We start from the raw sequence: 16,613 nt of genomic DNA on the forward strand, positions 1-16,613 counted from the left end.
CTCCATGATGTTACGCATACGAGGGACCTTGAAATTTAATTAAAACAAATAATAAAAAATAACCACACCCGTGTGAAGTGAGGGGAGCTCTTATCATTGTGCGTGCGTGCGTGCATGTCACCTGTGCTGAGCGTGAGGAAGAAGAGTTCAATCTGTTGACACTTGGGCAGCAGTTGGATGAGGTCAAACTGGAAGGGCACGGTGTGGATGTTATCCTCACACGCCGGGACCTCCACTCCTACTGACAACGACAGACAACATGTTATATAGGACCTCCACTCCTACTGACAATGACAGACATAAGTTATATAGGACCTCCACTCCTACTGACAAAGACAGACATAAGTTATATAGGACCTCCACTCCTACTGACGACAGACATCATGTTATATAGGACCTCCACTCCTACTGACAATGACAGACATCATGTTATATTGGACCTCTGCTCCTACTGACAACGACAGACATGTTATATAGGACCTCCACTCCTACTGACAATGACAGACATCATGTTATATTGGACCTCCACTCCTACTGACAACGACAGACATGTTACATAGGACCTACACTCCTACTGACAACGACAGACAACATGTTAGAGAGACCTCCACTCCTACTGACAATGACAGACAACATGTTACAGTATATAGACATCCACTCCTACTGACAACGACAGATAACATGTTAGAGAGACCTCCACTCCTACTAACGACAGACAACATGTTAGAGACCTCCACTCCTACTGACAACGACAGACAACATGTTAGAGACCTCCACTCCTACTGACAATGACAGACATGTTATATAGGACCACCACTCCTACTGACAATGACAGACAACATGTTATATAAACTCCTACTGACAATGACAGACAATAGGACAACAGATACAGTTTAAAATAATGGTTAAAAGCTATGACGTGACACAGACACGTCCTCAGGTCTAAATGGGTAAAAGAAAAACTACATTTGACAGTCAAAGAGTTGCAATGTACCAGCTGTGTTCTTCAGGCCAGCAGGCAGCGTGTAGATCTGCTCTTTGTTTTGACACAGCTGACTAAGGTACTCAAAGGTCATCATGGTAGACATGCAGGCCACGTCCCTGGGGAAGATCTGCAAGACAATATGCAGTATGACAGTAAGTCGCTGTATGTGTGTATGTACGTACGACTGTAATCCACGTAACTCGAGAACCATTCGCCCCACGACTTCAAATTCGACACATGCGTTCCACACCACCACAGGTAGTGCAGTGCCCGCTGTCGAGTCCGTCGGATAGGCGGTTGTCCAGAACCAGCACAAAAGCCAATGCGTTTGTACTTCCACTCAAGTACATTTTGAATTCTGGACTTTTACTTGTAACAGAGTAAAAAATGTGGGTACTTTATTTCCACCACTGGTTCAAATATGGTAAACACACTGGTACGCACAGTTTATTTAAAAAAAAACATGGATTAACCCATTCTGACCTGAGATCACATTCTAAAAATGTCTTCTACATCCTGAGAGTTTTCTGAAAAAGCTATGTCAGTTGTTAACTCATCCATCGCTATTAAGAAGTGCCAAAAAGTCCCTAAGCGCCAGTCTCTATATTATTATTATTATTATTATTATTATTATTTTTGGCCCAATGTTATACACGTCTGAAAAAGGCGATAAAGGCGTCGTTGGCGCTGCTGGAGTTGCTGAAAAATCAGTCAATTCAGTCCTTGGCAGACATTGAGTTTTAATAGCAGACCTGCAAGCTTGTAGATCTGCTATTTTTCAATAGCTAAAGCGTAACATAATGCTAACACCAAAAGGGGTTCCCGCCCAGAATGGGTTAAAGTAGGGATACACCGAAAATTCGGCACCGAAAATATTCGGCCGAAAATGGCAAAAAAAAATCCCATCCACGGGCACAAGCAGTGATATCAGTGCAGCTTCCACCCGATCTGTGGTGGTGTTCTGTTGTCTGACGAGGGAGGCTAGCATGGGAGCTAACGTTACACACAAGTTACACACTCGCTGCTGCGTTTACACGGGCAGACACAAAGACGAATAGTGCAGCAGCTAAGCAAAACGATCGTTCAGTTTGTGATAAAAGCATGACATTCGGTACACATATAGCCAAAGGCATTATACAAAGATTTGGATGTGGACCGATCTTGAATTTTCAACATGGTGCCCATAGCAGCCATTTTTCAAGATGGCCGCCAAATGAAAAAGGCCTTTTGTGGTGGTTCTGGACAACCGTGGGTCCGACCGACTCGACACCGGGCACTGCACTCCCTGTTCGTGTGTGGAACGTGTGTGTCGGTGGGGCAAACGGTTCTCGAGTTACGTGGATTACAGATGTACAGACACACACAGACTTGAATATATGTCAATGGGCAATGCCCATTGGGTTTTCTTTAGATGATGGGTAAGAAGAGAGAGATGTGATGTCAGGTGGTGTGGACTAAGAAGTGGTCAGGGCTAAGATAAAGTATATGAGATGTACAGTAAGTGCAAAGAGAGATGGTGAGGGAGGGAGAAAATTATTTGTACCAATTGACTAGACAGTAGACAGTAGTGTAACAGGTTAAGGTGAGTATAGAGATGGAAATGTTCTAGCAAGCGAAGCCAGTGTATTGAGAATATGGGACATATGTGTCAGGAGTTATTTGTGACAGTAGGCTACCAGTGAGAGGGAAGATGTATATGATGGTAGTGAGACCAGCCATGCTGTACGTTTGGAAACAGTAGCACTGATGAAAAGGAGGCACAGCTGGGGTGGCAGAATCAAGGATGCTATGGTTCTCATTAGGAGTGAAAAGGAATTAAGGACATTATCAGAAATGACTAAATTAGAGGATCAGCCCAGGTTAGAAGGTTTGGGGATAAAGCAAGAGAGGTGAGGTTGAGATGGTTTAGACATGTGAAAAGGAGGGATGAGGGTACATTGGGAGAAGGATGCTGAAGTTGTAGCTGCCAGGTAAGAGGATGGCCAAAGACGAGGTTTAAGGATGACATGAAGGTGGCAGGTCACAGAGGAAGATGCAGAAAACAAAACCAAATGGGGTCCATGTGTTGTCCAGCCCTATGGAATGTAAAATTCAAGCATGTGCTAATGAGAAGTATTTAAAATATATAGTTTTGATGCTCATCCTAGATCCTACTACTATAGGGGGTGCAAAGCAATATGCTCGTTTATCCGTCCGACTTCTCCTACCAAATCACTCCGTTAGTGTCTCTATGCACTCTATGCACAAAAAATGATGCATGCCACAGAAATCCATCTGCACTACATTGCATCCATGTCATATTTACTGTACAAATATTGCTTTTGTATGACATACTGTCATTGCGCAACATTTCACTGTGACGCAAATTACATTACAATTTCCACATTAACCGACCCCTCCCTTTTCCCTGCGTGTGCACACACACACACACACACACACACACACGGTACTGTACAGTACACTAGAGTATGTTACAGTACAGTATGGTAAAGTACAGTACGGTACAGTAACGTGCGGTACGGCACGGTACAGTAGAGTATGGTACAGTATGATACCATAAAGCATGGTACAGTACAGTACAATGCAGTACAGTACAGTATGCCGTACAGTACGGTACAGTGCAGTATAGGGTGGTACAGTATGGTACAGTACGGTACAGTATGGTACCGTGCAGTACGGTACAGTACAGTATGGTACGGTACGGTATGGTACGGTACAGTACAGTACGGTACAGTATTGTACAGTACAGTACAGTACAGTATGATAGCATACAGTAAGGTACAGTGCAGTACAGTACAGTATGGTACGGTACGGTACGGTACGGTACGGTACAGTATTGTACAGTACAGTACAGTACAGTATGATAGCATACAGTAAGGTACAGTACAGTACAGTACAGTACAGTACAGTATGGTACGGTACGGTACGGTACGGTACGGTACAGTATTGTACAGTACAGTACAGTATGATACCATACAGTAAGGTACAGTGCAGTACAGTACAGTACAGTATGTTACAGTATGAAGCCATACAGTAAGGTACAGTATGGTACAGTATGATGCCCTACAGTGCCATACAGTATTATACAGTACATCACAAAGGTATAGCCAAATATATGCTGAAATGCTAAATCAGTCTAATATTGGTGGCCATCTTGAAATGAATGGCCGCCATCTTCTCTCACAATATGGCTGTTAGCCGCTGTAGTAATATGAGTATTGTGAGACAGAAGGAAGCTTCTTAGAAATTACAAAGTTCCTAATTAAAATTCTGCATCAAGAATACTGTATAATTCAAGACAGAGATCATCCATATTTAACCATTTTGAATTTTCATTGAAAATGTTATATTATCCAAAAGAAACATTTACCAAGTACTATGCATGAAAATATGTCCAAATATGTCTCAAATATCATATTATATCCATCACTCATAAGAAAACGGTTGTTGCTGGTGGCCATTTTGAAAAATGGCTACTATGGGCGCCATGTTAAAAATTCAAGTTGCGTCCACATCCAAATATTTTTAGAATGCCTTTGGCTATAAGTGTACCAAATTGCATGCTTTTATCACAAACTGAACGATTCATTGATATAGTGGAGCTAAGCTGCTGTACTAGAATGGTAATATCATTTGGAGCTTTAACAATGAATGATAGACTGTATCGTTGCGTCTGCCCGTGTTTAATGGTCAGGGTTTCACTGGCAGACCTTTCAAAACTATGCACTTCCCAAAAGTCAGAGACATGCCACCACCTATAAATTTAAACCCACCTCTGGAATATTGCTATCTCATTCCACTTTAATTTATTTTACTAATAAAGTTGTTTTTATTTGTTTTCTCATGTTCTCCTTGAAAAGTGTCTTTAAGTACTCAGAGAAGCATTATATAAATAATATTATTATCACTATTATCATTACTACTTGTTTTATTGCCTATGCTTATGTAGAAAGCTCACTGCTCAGGTCAAATAGGCCTATTGATATGTGATTAAAATGTGATTAATTGAGATTAATTAATTACAAAGCCTCCAATTAATTAGATGTTTTTTAATGGACCCATAAGTGTTTATTATTTAAGTTAGGTTTTGGCATAATCATGTATTTTAGCTTTACAACAAAGATGTATTTGGCTATTTGGTTTTCGGCCAACTACTTCCTATATTCGGTATTCGGTTTCGGCCAAGAATTTCCTTTCGGTGGATCCCTAGGTTAAAGAATATGAACCCTGGAAAACGTAGCCTACGGTTCTGGCAGGCTAAACGATACGTTTAATCCTACGGTTACTACGGTTCCAGCGGGCTGCATGTTAAAGGATTAACACACTGGTAGTACGCACGGCTTTTGGGATGTCCTGGTAGGGCAGTCCCTGGTAGCTGGCATGCTGCCCTGCTGCGTGGCCGTTACACACAGTGCCACTCTGTGGCTCCACCCAGCACTCCGTCACCAGGCTCAGCTCCGTGTCCGCGTCCACCGGCTCCACGTCAGTGTCATTGTCATCGTCCGTGGAGAAACTGTGCACGCCGATCGATCACACATGCACATACACATTTTTAGAATCTGATCTCAGGTCAAAATGGGTCAAAGCAATAACTCAGTGCATGACACACAAGATGAAGAGTTGCTGACCTGTCTTTAGTGGAGGAGGAGTGGGGAGGGAACAGGATGTACTGAACGATACAGGTGTGACTCTCTCGGTCCTCCTCCGGCGACATCCCCTATACAATCGTTACAAAAAACAAGCAGCAGAAGAAGAAAACATCAGTGAAAGCAGCGGTTCTCCGAGTGCTTTCACTTTGCGTCATAGCCGAGGTATGTGCTTCTTGTGTTTTTATACCATTAGCAAATATAGCTCAGGGGTTTGCTTGCTCAGGGGATACATTTAATCTCGAGTCTAGATAAGACATGACCTTTGACACCATCTATCTAAATGTCTCAATAGAAGAGTGCAAGGTGACAAAATAAAACCACCCAAATTGCGAGTCCGAGACAAAAAACGAGTGTGGGAGGGGGTTTGAACACAAAACACTGCGAGAGCAGGCGCGTCAGCTGCACATAGTTGTCTATAATAACTTAATAAGCGCCAGCCAGCTGTCTTATAATGTTAATGTGAATGGGCTCCTCATAATATGGGTAGGCCTATAATATAATTTATTTCATTGCATTGTAGTGACTCGAGTAACTAACGCCCTTACATCACGTTACGTTACATAACGAAACTACTATTTGCAATAACTTGTAACCTAACGCTTTACATTTCCCCATTCCGTAACGGCGTTATAGTTACTGTGCGTGTGTTAACCGCGTTATTATGTTATTATATGTCAACTTATGTGATCCAAGTGAAAAGTCTCGCCATGCAGCTCCGTGAGTCTATCTGTCATATAGGCAATTATGTGCTGAATGCTGAGAGAGCGCTCTGTGTTGACAGTTTCGTTTGTGCTCTGCCTCTCATACTAGCCTCTGAGCCCACATGGCTTCACACCCTAACATGAACAAAGCACGTTGCAGAAGAGGTCATTGATTGGCTAACGTAGGGCCATATTTCAGGGTAAGCCAATCAGAGACAGTCTGACAGTAGGGCGGGTCTTACTGGCTGTGGTAAACACAGTCAGCCACAGACACACAAACCCTTGTAACGCATGCACACTAGACACTACACAGAAAACGCCGGTTGAACGAATTTTATAATACCAGTACCACACGCTACAATGGCAAATGCGGATATTGTGTAAGGCTTAAGCCATTTGTGTTTTTTTTGTTAAATACCTCAAGTGCATTGCACTGCACATACAGCAGCCTTACTGAAAAGCATCTCAATGTGATTATTGAGGCTGAAAGCACTTTAAGTTTATCCATCTATTTTTTTTGTTCAAAATGGCCAGATGTGAGGTAAATCGTTTTACTGATATGTAGTTTCGCTTTGTTTGCTTGCCAATGTTGAAGATGTTTTTGACATTATTTTTCTGTAATGTCAGTCTGGCAAAGGAGTGTAGTTGATTTACTTGAATACTGCCAAAATAGTATTGTTAACTAATAACGGTATAAGAAGATTGTACTCATTTTTTATTTGATTATTATTTATTTCCTTCATATTGCACAGCACCATTTGTGTTAAAGGCAAGTTGAGGCTACAATAAAGAAAGATGCCTGTCAAAATTTCTGAACATGTTTTATTGTTCCACTACATTTCATAATGTTAGGAGGGAGTTGTCTTTTCTCTTACAGTGCGACAGAACAAAAAACCTTCTTTTAAATCGTTGAAACTTCATACCTTAATGGGCAGTTCCATCACCATGTTTACGATGCCCTCCCCACTGGCGGCAAAATGAAAGCCTTCCGACAGACGGATCCTTGAACACAAACACAAACAACACATTGTTGAGTCCTCCGATACTTTGGGGAAAGAGTCCTACTCGTGTTCACACTAGGGATGAAACTGTCACATATCCAAATGAAGGGCATGTTGTAACTATTTGGGTTACATAGTTAATCATAGAAACATAGCTTTTTCAGAAAACTGGATTTTTTTTTTTTAGAATCTGTTCTGATCAAAATGGGTTAATCAAAATGACAGAGGGGGACATTTTGGAGAACATGCTGTCATTAAATGTGTGCATCATTTATAATATCAGTGTGTCAAGAGAATTAAAATGAAGTTCTTATGTAATCTTATGTAAGCCCTACTTTGTCATACAATGGTGTATTGGACAAAATTATGCTTTTTTGTGACATCATTGGTCCTGGGGAGGGAGGGGTGGGTGGGTTTTTGTTTTGTTTTTATGTTTGTATGTTAATTATATTGTTGAGGGGTCCTAGCCCCTCCTATACACAGGTTTAATGTTTGTATTTAGTTTAATGTTTGTTTTGTAAACGCCATTGACAATGAAGGGAACATTTACATCATATTGTCCCTCATTACGTCATATTGTCTCTTTATTGTTAATGGCGTTTAATGTGTTTTACATCACCATTACATCACCAAATCAACATGTTTGAGGGGCGCTAGCCCCTCCTATCATCAGCTATAGTGTAGATTTTCGTCATACACAAAGATTGAATTTAATTTGAAAATTAATGGAGAATTCACGTCATATGTAGACGAGCAAATTGTCTATGATTTCCGTCCTACACAATTGACAATGAATGGATAATGTACGAAAAAACAACAACAAAACCAAAAAAAAACTACTCACTCTGCCAGCATGGACAGGATGTGTGCGACGGCGCTCAGGGGCACGGCGGGACCGCCCTGCTCGCACTGCACCGCCCACACCCAGCGCCGGTGCAGGAAGTAGCGCGACAGCGACGCCAGCGTGGACGAGGCCGTGCGATTGGCCGCCACGCTGAGAGGCGGGGCCACCGCCGCCGCCCCGCCCATGTGGTGGGCGGAGCCGGGGTGGTGGTGGTGGTGGTGGTGGGACAGGGTCTCCATGTTGAGGATGAAGGGGGTCCTGTAGTCTGACGGCAGTTTCTCATACCTGTGGAGGCAGTGTTAGTTTTAGCCATAGTCTCTTGAATAGGTTTCATTTTAGTTTTAGTCACATTTTAGTCACCTGTTGCAGTTTCCAAATGCTTCCATCATACAGTCGTGGAGAAACGGAAGTTCTATGATGAGTACAATATAAAGCGGAAGTGGAGCCGCGCCTCCTCCCCACTTCCATTTCATCGTTACAGTCGCACAACATATTATCCTAATACAAATCTCCATTGGAGTTTGCTGCTTTTCGCCTTTATTTTATATTTTTTATAGAGGGACAGACAGTAGGCTGACAGGAAATGGGGAGAGAGAGATGAGGGAGTGACATACAGTAAAGGCCGTCGGGATCGGGAGTCGAACTCGTGGCACACTGCCAGACTCGGACTACCGGCCAAGGTGCCTGGACCGCAGAGCCACGGCCCAGGCCACAACACCAACTTTTTTTTTTTTTATATATATTTTTTTTATCCCACGATTTTGTAACCCATTTTTCACCCCTGTGTCAATCATCTACTGTGATCCTGGGCTCTACACACCCTCCGCCAACCTGCGGAGAGCAACGGACTTAACTCATGCTTCCTTCATGCTTGAGTGTCCAAGTTGCTCCTTTACACCTGACAGGGGGGAGTTTCCCTGGTTGGATGTAGCGCATGGAAGGAACACGTTATTCCAACCAGTTCCTTTCCCCTCCATCAGGCGCCCCGGCCGGCCAGGGGGAGGCAGTTTAGAGACCAGGATTACTGCATGTTTTTGTGAGGGTACCTACCCTAGGGGACACGGGGAGAACATGCAAACTCCACACAGAAAGGCCCCTTCGCCAACCCCGCCTTCGGGTATGGGCACTGATGACGCAGAGGAGGAAACACGCCACCAGCACCCACAGTGCCCCGAGTGGGAATCGAACCCAGGACCTTCTAGCTGTGAGGCGACAGCACTACCAACTGTGCCACCGTGCCCCCAACACCAACTTTGATGAGGCTGTATTGCTTTGTATTAAAAATATAAGGTTTACTTAATTTCCTGAAAAATGTACATTTTGGAGTTCCTCCCGACAGCAGAGATATATAGCAGAAAAGGAAATAAAGGAAATAAAAAAATACGCTCTAAAGATATTTTAAAATATATTTCCGTGGACGGAAATGGCAGCTTCCTTACTCGGATTACGGGAGGTGTACTTCTAGACTCTATATAGTCTCCTTTCGGAGATTATGGAATAGTTACGCGAGACCACTCGGCGCCTCAAACATCATACCTTATGAGCAACTTCTCCAACGGTTTGTTGAGGACCACCACACAGGGCCTGTCGGACAGGGCGGGCTTGGGGACAGGCAGCGATGAGGACGAGGAGGACGAGGGACATTTGGACGGCGGGGACGGGTGACCGCCCAGCAGCTTCCTCTTGGTCTTGGGCGTGGCCTCCTTGCTCTGGACGCGGTGCGGGAATCGCAGCCTGAGGATCTGCTCGCGGAGCTCGTCCACGATCTGTGTTCGGAGAAAAAAATGAATTGTTATTTTGACGACACTAACATAATATTGTTTCATTTTGGGTCCGAGATGATTTAATCAGTCATCAAATGGTGGTCTTTGTGGCTCAAATACTGCATAAATAATGAACCTTGATATGAAAAGGGTTGAGAACCACTGCTGTAGGTAGTTAGGGCATAGCAGTGACAGCCATTGTGTGGCTCCACAGATAGAAAACCATTTATCCAATAGAGATTTCCCATCCAGGCTTTTCATATGGTATTTACTATAATGAAATATTCCAATATTGTGACGCGTTATGAGCATGGAGAGCTGTAATATTTTTTTATCCCACAATGTTGTAACCCATTTTTTCACCCGGCGCCAATGTCTGAACTGTAATCCGGGGGCGCTACCCTCCTACCCAACCTGGGGAGAGTGCACGCATGCATGCACGCATGCACGCACGCACCTCGCGTCACCAGGCTTTCCACCTCGGAGGAAAGCCTGGTCTGTGTTACAAAATTGCAGTGTGAACCGGTCTGGACATATCGCTACGTCATATAGTCATTGTTTTGTAGTCATCAGGCAGGAACCATCATCGAGAACTTCCTTTTCCCTCAAACCGGAAGATTAACAATAAAGCTCTCGTAGCCTGCAGCTTCTATTGAGAAAAATTGGTTTGAGGGAAAAAGAAGTTCCAGATTGAAGGTGCCTGATGACTACAAAAATCAACGCTGATGGGGAACCAGACCAGCACGTACCTTGTTCCGGACGTGGGCCAGCGTGCCGATGGGGAAGCCCAGCCTCAGCACCATGCAGGGGGCCTTGGAGATGAGACGCACCAGGTAGAAGCTTGTGGGAGGCTGCTCAGAGCAACTGTTGGGGGGGAGAGACAACAATCCACAATGAAACAGACACATTGCTTAGCTTGTAGATCTGCTATTTTCGCTACTGTTGTGCGACAACTCTTGAATGACGAAGTAGGGCCTTAAAGAGGTTATGCCGTCATGTGATAGAGTCAAACCTGCTAGATATTCAGAAACGCTCTGAAAGGCATCGTCGGCAGGCTCATTTAACACCTGCCGGATCTTCTCACAGAGCCTTTCACACACAACGGGCAACCTTGGCGATCAAAGTCCCATCTTTCGTCAGGAGTGTGGTCCTCCAATCAGTGTTGATTTTGGCAGAAATGTTTTATTTTAGGTTTAGTCATAGTCTCTTGAATAGTTTTAATTTAGTTTTTAGGCATGTTTTAGTCACGCGGGTTGTTTTAGTTTTAGTCTAGTTTTATTCGACTAAATATCATACGATTTAAGTCGACTAAAATGTATTTTGGAGGGCCTTGATGCCGTCGTAACTGCTGATTTTACACTTGCTAAAAATAGCCGATCTACAAGCTCACAACGCATCGCAGTGTGACGCGTTTGTGAGCTTGTAGATTTTCAACATGCAACCAAGTGAAAATTTACTTTTGTCTTTTACTTACCGGTATTTGGGATTTGGGAACATTTATTTCATTTGCAGACGAAATTGTCAAAATATTTAGTCTTAGTTTTAGTAATCAGAGCTTAGTTTTTTATTTAGTTTCCGTTTAGTTTTCATTAGTTTTCGAAAACAACACTGGACGAAGCTGCTCTCACCTATATATGAGCTTGACGTAGGAGTAGCCCTCCACCAGGACGAAGCTGCTCCAGTCCTTCAGCAGGGAGGTGAGGGCAGAGTGCGAGATGCGACACTGGATGGTGCTGAAGCGACCGTTACTCCCAGCCGTGTGCAGGTGTTTGGGCACGGGCCTGCACGGAAGGTGCACGCACGCACACACAGACACGCGCACGCACGCACACACACACACATGCACAGCCGCACGCACAACCGCACACACACACACACACACACACGCACACACACACACTTATTTTGGAGAGCCAAAAACCGCAACTGGATATTACTTATAGGAGTGCGTGTTGTGACAGACCGGATACCTGTCTCCGGCTCGGACACCACAAAGCATGACCGCGACCATCGCATATGTTTGTATTGTACGTTTGGACTGTCGAAATAAAACTAGTTTGACCAGAAATGCCATCTGGGACAAGGAATTAGTTCTTCCCCAACACGTCCTTGTCCAATATGGCGGGATTTCTCCATATAAATAATGAATAAATTCAGTAGCAAAACCTTAGAAATCTAGTCAACAAGGCCTACAGTAGGCTATGCCATACATGGGCAACTGGCGACCCTGAAGGTCACATGGGGCCCCCACCTTCACTTAATGTGGCTGATCTACAAGCTCAAAACGCTATAGTGGCCCTATGGAGTGAGTGTGGAACTATAGTGGCCCTCTGGAGTGAGTGTGGAACTATAGAGGCCCTCTGGAGTGAATGTGGGACTATAGAGGCCCTCTGGAGTGAGTGTGGAACTATAGAGGCCCTCTGGAGTGAATGTGGGACTATAGAGGCCCTCTGGAGTGAATGTGGAACTATAGAGGCCCTCTGGAGTGAATGTGGAACTATAGAGGCCCTCTGGGGTGCGTGCGTGCGTGCGTGCGTGCGTGCGTGCGTGCGTGCGTGCGTGCGCTCACATGTCGTGTTCCAGGATGATGGCGATGCGGTGCATGTGCAACCACCGCTGCCAGAAGTTGGCGTCCATGGAGAGGATGGGCTTCCAGTAGGACGCAAACAGAGACTGCGACGAGTCCTTACAGCCACTGTGCTGCAGAGACAGCACCTGTAGTATAGGACACAGACCGAGACACAGACCGAGTCCTTAACCCATTTAGACCCAAGAAAAGATTCTACAAATGCCTTCTAAATCCTGACAGTTTTCTGAAAAACCAATTTTTCAGAATGTATTTGGCCGATTTGCACCACATTTTCACGATATTTCAAAAATAGAAGATCTGAGCTTGTAGATCTGCTATTTTTCAATAGCTAAAGTATATATAACATAATGCTCAAAACATGATAGGATTGTTCTGTATACAGTGTACACGTATGATGGGATGGTTCTGTATACAGTGTACATGTATGATGGGATGGTTCTGTATACAGTGGGGACCTCATGTTTTTGTATTGTCTTGGTGTTGTGTGCTATGTGTTTTTGATGTGGGCGTTTGACTGAACAGACTGGGACAATGAAGATTAGTATGATAATTACAGCCATTGTGCTGCAAGGACAGCCCCTGCAGTAGGACACAGACAAGATACTTTTAATCATAGTCTTTTGAATAGTTTTCATTTAGTTTTAGTTACGTTTTAGTCGCCTGGAATGTTTTAGTGCTCGTCTAGTTTTAGTCGACTAAATATCATACGATTTAGTCGACTAAATCTTAAGTTGATTCAGTCGACAAAAAATTATCTTGGCAGGCCTTGATGCCGTCGTAATATAGCTCATTTTACACTTGCTGAAAATAGATACATTTTATAGATACAAGCTCACAACGCATCGTGCTGTGACGCAGAATTATTGCCATCACGTGAGTGGTGGAATAACTTTCCAGTCGTTAAGCTATGTATGTGTTCAACAACACAGCCATGCAAAATAATCCTCCGTCCCTTCTCCTCTAACTACCTCCCAAATAATATAATAAGTCTCAATATGACCTCCGAAAAACAATGATTCATGTCTGCACTGGGTTGAACCTCTATACTCAGTCATTCCACAAATTCACTCCACAAACTGGAATGCACATGCTTTTCAAAGTTGAGTTAAGCCATTTAGACATGAGGACGATTCCCGAAGCAAAGATTTGAGTTAAAAATGTTCGCTGTGAAAGAATATATATTCAAAGATTCTTTTTCACGAATTTTAAAAAATTGCAGACCTACAAGCTTGTAGCACGGCACGCTACGAGCTTGTAGATCTGCTATTTTTCAACAGCTAAAGTATAAAATAATGCTTAAGCCATTTTGGGCAGGAACCCCTTTTGGTGTTTTAAAGCATTATGTTTTACTCTAGCTATTGAAAAATAGCAGATCTACTATGAACTTGTAGGTCTGCAATTTTTGAAAAATCGTGAAAATACCTCAAATCTTTGCTTCTGGGGAGGTCCCTGGAACAACATATTTTCAGATGGTGGGCGGAGGCATATTACATATAGTTTGTTGGGTCCTTGACATGAAATATTGAGCACCACCACTGATACAGAAACATAAGGTTTTTCGGGATTTTGAAGACATTGTTTTAAATTTCGAAGTCAGGCCTAAACGCCAAAAGGGGTTCCCGCCCAGAATGGGTTAACTGATAAGTGTATAGTATGTACCGGCGTTGTGGAGCCAGGGGGGATGTAGAAGAGAGGGACTCCATTTTTGGTGCTCTCAGGAATGGTGTAGTTCTCGGGGAGAGAGTTGAAGGACTGCAGGTGGACCAGCATCTGATCCGTCTGGTTGATGCTTTGAAACAACAACACCACATCAGACGACAACACAGCAAAGATACCGTAATTTCCGGACTGCCGCTACTTTTCTCCCATGCTTTGAACCCTGCGGCCTATACAACGGCTTTTTACAGCTAACGGCCACTAGGGGACCTTCTAAATCTATCTCTATGGCCACCCCTGGCTTATAGTCCAGTGTGGCTTGTATATGTACACATTTGTTTTTATCCCTAAATTTAGCTGGTGAGGCTTATATTCAGGTGTGCTTTATAGTCCGGAAATTACAGTAGTAAGAAATTGTGAATGAAATATGTAGTGGATCAGGGTAAATTCAGGGGTAGAAAGTTGGGGTACAATTAACAACCTATATATATATATATATATATATATATATATATATATATATATATAAGGCAAAACGTTTCAAAATCTCTTGTGTGTGACGTGTCAAACTAGGGGGTTATCAAGATTTTGAATCCCTTGCAAGCATTAGTGGTGCACGAAAAACACTCCTCGACGGCTATGGCCATAATAAATTCTCAAGACTGAAAATGCAATGATGATGTTTTAGGCCGACCAACTGGAGAAATCACAGATTTAAGTCTTTAATGTGTTTCTGAGATCATTCATGGCCCTGGAAGATGCTTCTAGCATGTATTCTATTGCTAGTGTGATCACTTCAAGTACTCTTTCATCTTAAAATAACTAATGACCAAAAATAGCCAAGCTCACAAAATGGTCAGCGGTGGCTTAGGGTGGCCTAGTGGCCGATGGGAACCGCAAGGTTGCCATTTCAATCTGGAACTTCCTTTCCCTCAAACCGATTTTTCACAATAAAAGCCGAAGGGACACGAGAGAACGAGTGCCGCTTGATTGTTATTCTTCCGGTTTGAGGGAAAGGAAGTGCGTATAGGTTGTTCATTTATAGGTTCTCTTGTTCCAGACGTGTCTTATCACAGAGGCGCGGTAGGGAGGGGCTGGTGATGGGCTTGAATTGGGTACGGTTAGATAGCCTATAGGTTAGCGTTTGGTTAGGGCAGGGGTTCTCAAAGTTTTTGGCTGGGGACCCCCGGAAATGCTTTGGCCATGTCTCGCGAGGGGTTGCAACCTTAGAGTATATATTAATAGAGACGGCACCAATTTGCAATTGCATCTCGAGCCAGCACTGGCCCGTTGACTATCTTTGCGCACGTTCATGTTATTGGGGCAATGACACGTGAACGCTGTTTCATACGTGAACGCGTGCAATGATAGTCAACGGCCAACGTGTTCACGATTTGGCCCAATCCATCCCAGAATGCACTCTGTTCTTTCCCGGAAGGAGGAGTGAAATCGCCTCATGCTCTTTTGAGCAATTTAATGCAAGTGGATGTGAGGAGAAATCCAGTGACGTCTCTATTAATATATACTCTAAGGTTGCAACCCCCAGGTTGAGAACTATAGTATTATTGCACTATTGATACTTTTACTTTTAGAAAAAGGTGCTTTTCCCACCAATGGGTTAGGGCCGGGGGGGGGGGTATAGGTTTTGGGGACAAGTTACCTCTGCAGCGTGTTCCAGAAGCGCCGTATCACAGAGGTGCGGTAGGGGCTGGTGATGGGCTTGCGCTGCGTGCAGCTGATGTCGTGGAGGATGTCGTAGCTGCCCTCCATGGTCACCTCCACCCGGGTGCTCCGCTTGCCGGGGTCCAGCGGCCACGGCGCCGCCGCCAGGTACTCGATGCGCATGTTGTGCTTCCACAGCAGCACCAGCTTCACCTCCAGCTGGGCCCCGCCTTACACACACACACACACACACACACACGCAACGGATAAAAAGAGAAAACACTTTAGACCAGGGGTGGGCAACTTTGACGATGGATGGCCACTATATTTCCACACTCCCTCCAGAGGGCCACTATATTTCCACACTCCCTCCAGAGGGCCACTATAGTTCCACACTCCCTCCAGAGGGCCACTATATTTCCACACTCACTCCAGAGGGCCACTATAGTTCCACACTCACTCCAGAGAGCCACTATATTTCCACACTCACTCCAGAGGGCCACTATAGTTCCACACACACTCCAGAGGGCCACTATATTTCCACACTCACTCCAGAGGGCCACTATATTTCCACACTCACTCCAGAGGGCCACATTGCATATTACTGTCGTAACAAAAATAGCTGATATACATGCTCAAAACGCGTCACACTGCGAGGCGTTTTGAGCTTGTAGATCAGCTATTTGAATTGAAATCCTGAATTATGTTTTGCTATTTCTTAATTGCAATACTGAAGTAACATTTTTATTTAATTTCAAAAAT

At 43.9% G+C, this 16,613-nt stretch overlaps 1 protein-coding gene across 1 annotated transcript in view; it reads right to left on the bottom strand.

Moving 5' to 3' along the window:
* szt2 (SZT2 subunit of KICSTOR complex) overlaps window positions 1-16,613 on the bottom strand; it is a 145,607-nt gene that overhangs the window by 107,029 nt on the left and 21,965 nt on the right. Inside the window, exons 10-21 of the mRNA XM_080770643.1 lie at window positions 15,850-16,081; window positions 14,193-14,322; window positions 12,513-12,658; window positions 11,572-11,724; window positions 10,693-10,807; window positions 9,717-9,946; window positions 8,181-8,465; window positions 7,259-7,337; window positions 5,614-5,702; window positions 5,324-5,498; window positions 995-1,112; window positions 122-238 (exon numbers count right to left, since the gene is read on the bottom strand). Coding sequence (XP_080626769.1) covers window positions 122-238; window positions 995-1,112; window positions 5,324-5,498; window positions 5,614-5,702; window positions 7,259-7,337; window positions 8,181-8,465; window positions 9,717-9,946; window positions 10,693-10,807; window positions 11,572-11,724; window positions 12,513-12,658; window positions 14,193-14,322; window positions 15,850-16,081 — 1,869 coding nt within the window. The remainder of the gene's footprint in view (window positions 1-121; window positions 239-994; window positions 1,113-5,323; window positions 5,499-5,613; window positions 5,703-7,258; window positions 7,338-8,180; window positions 8,466-9,716; window positions 9,947-10,692; window positions 10,808-11,571; window positions 11,725-12,512; window positions 12,659-14,192; window positions 14,323-15,849; window positions 16,082-16,613) is intronic.

This window comes from Protomyctophum bolini (assembly GCF_963924005.1).
Source record: "Protomyctophum bolini genome assembly, chromosome: 8".
NCBI lineage: Eukaryota > Metazoa > Chordata > Actinopteri > Myctophiformes > Myctophidae > Protomyctophum > Protomyctophum bolini.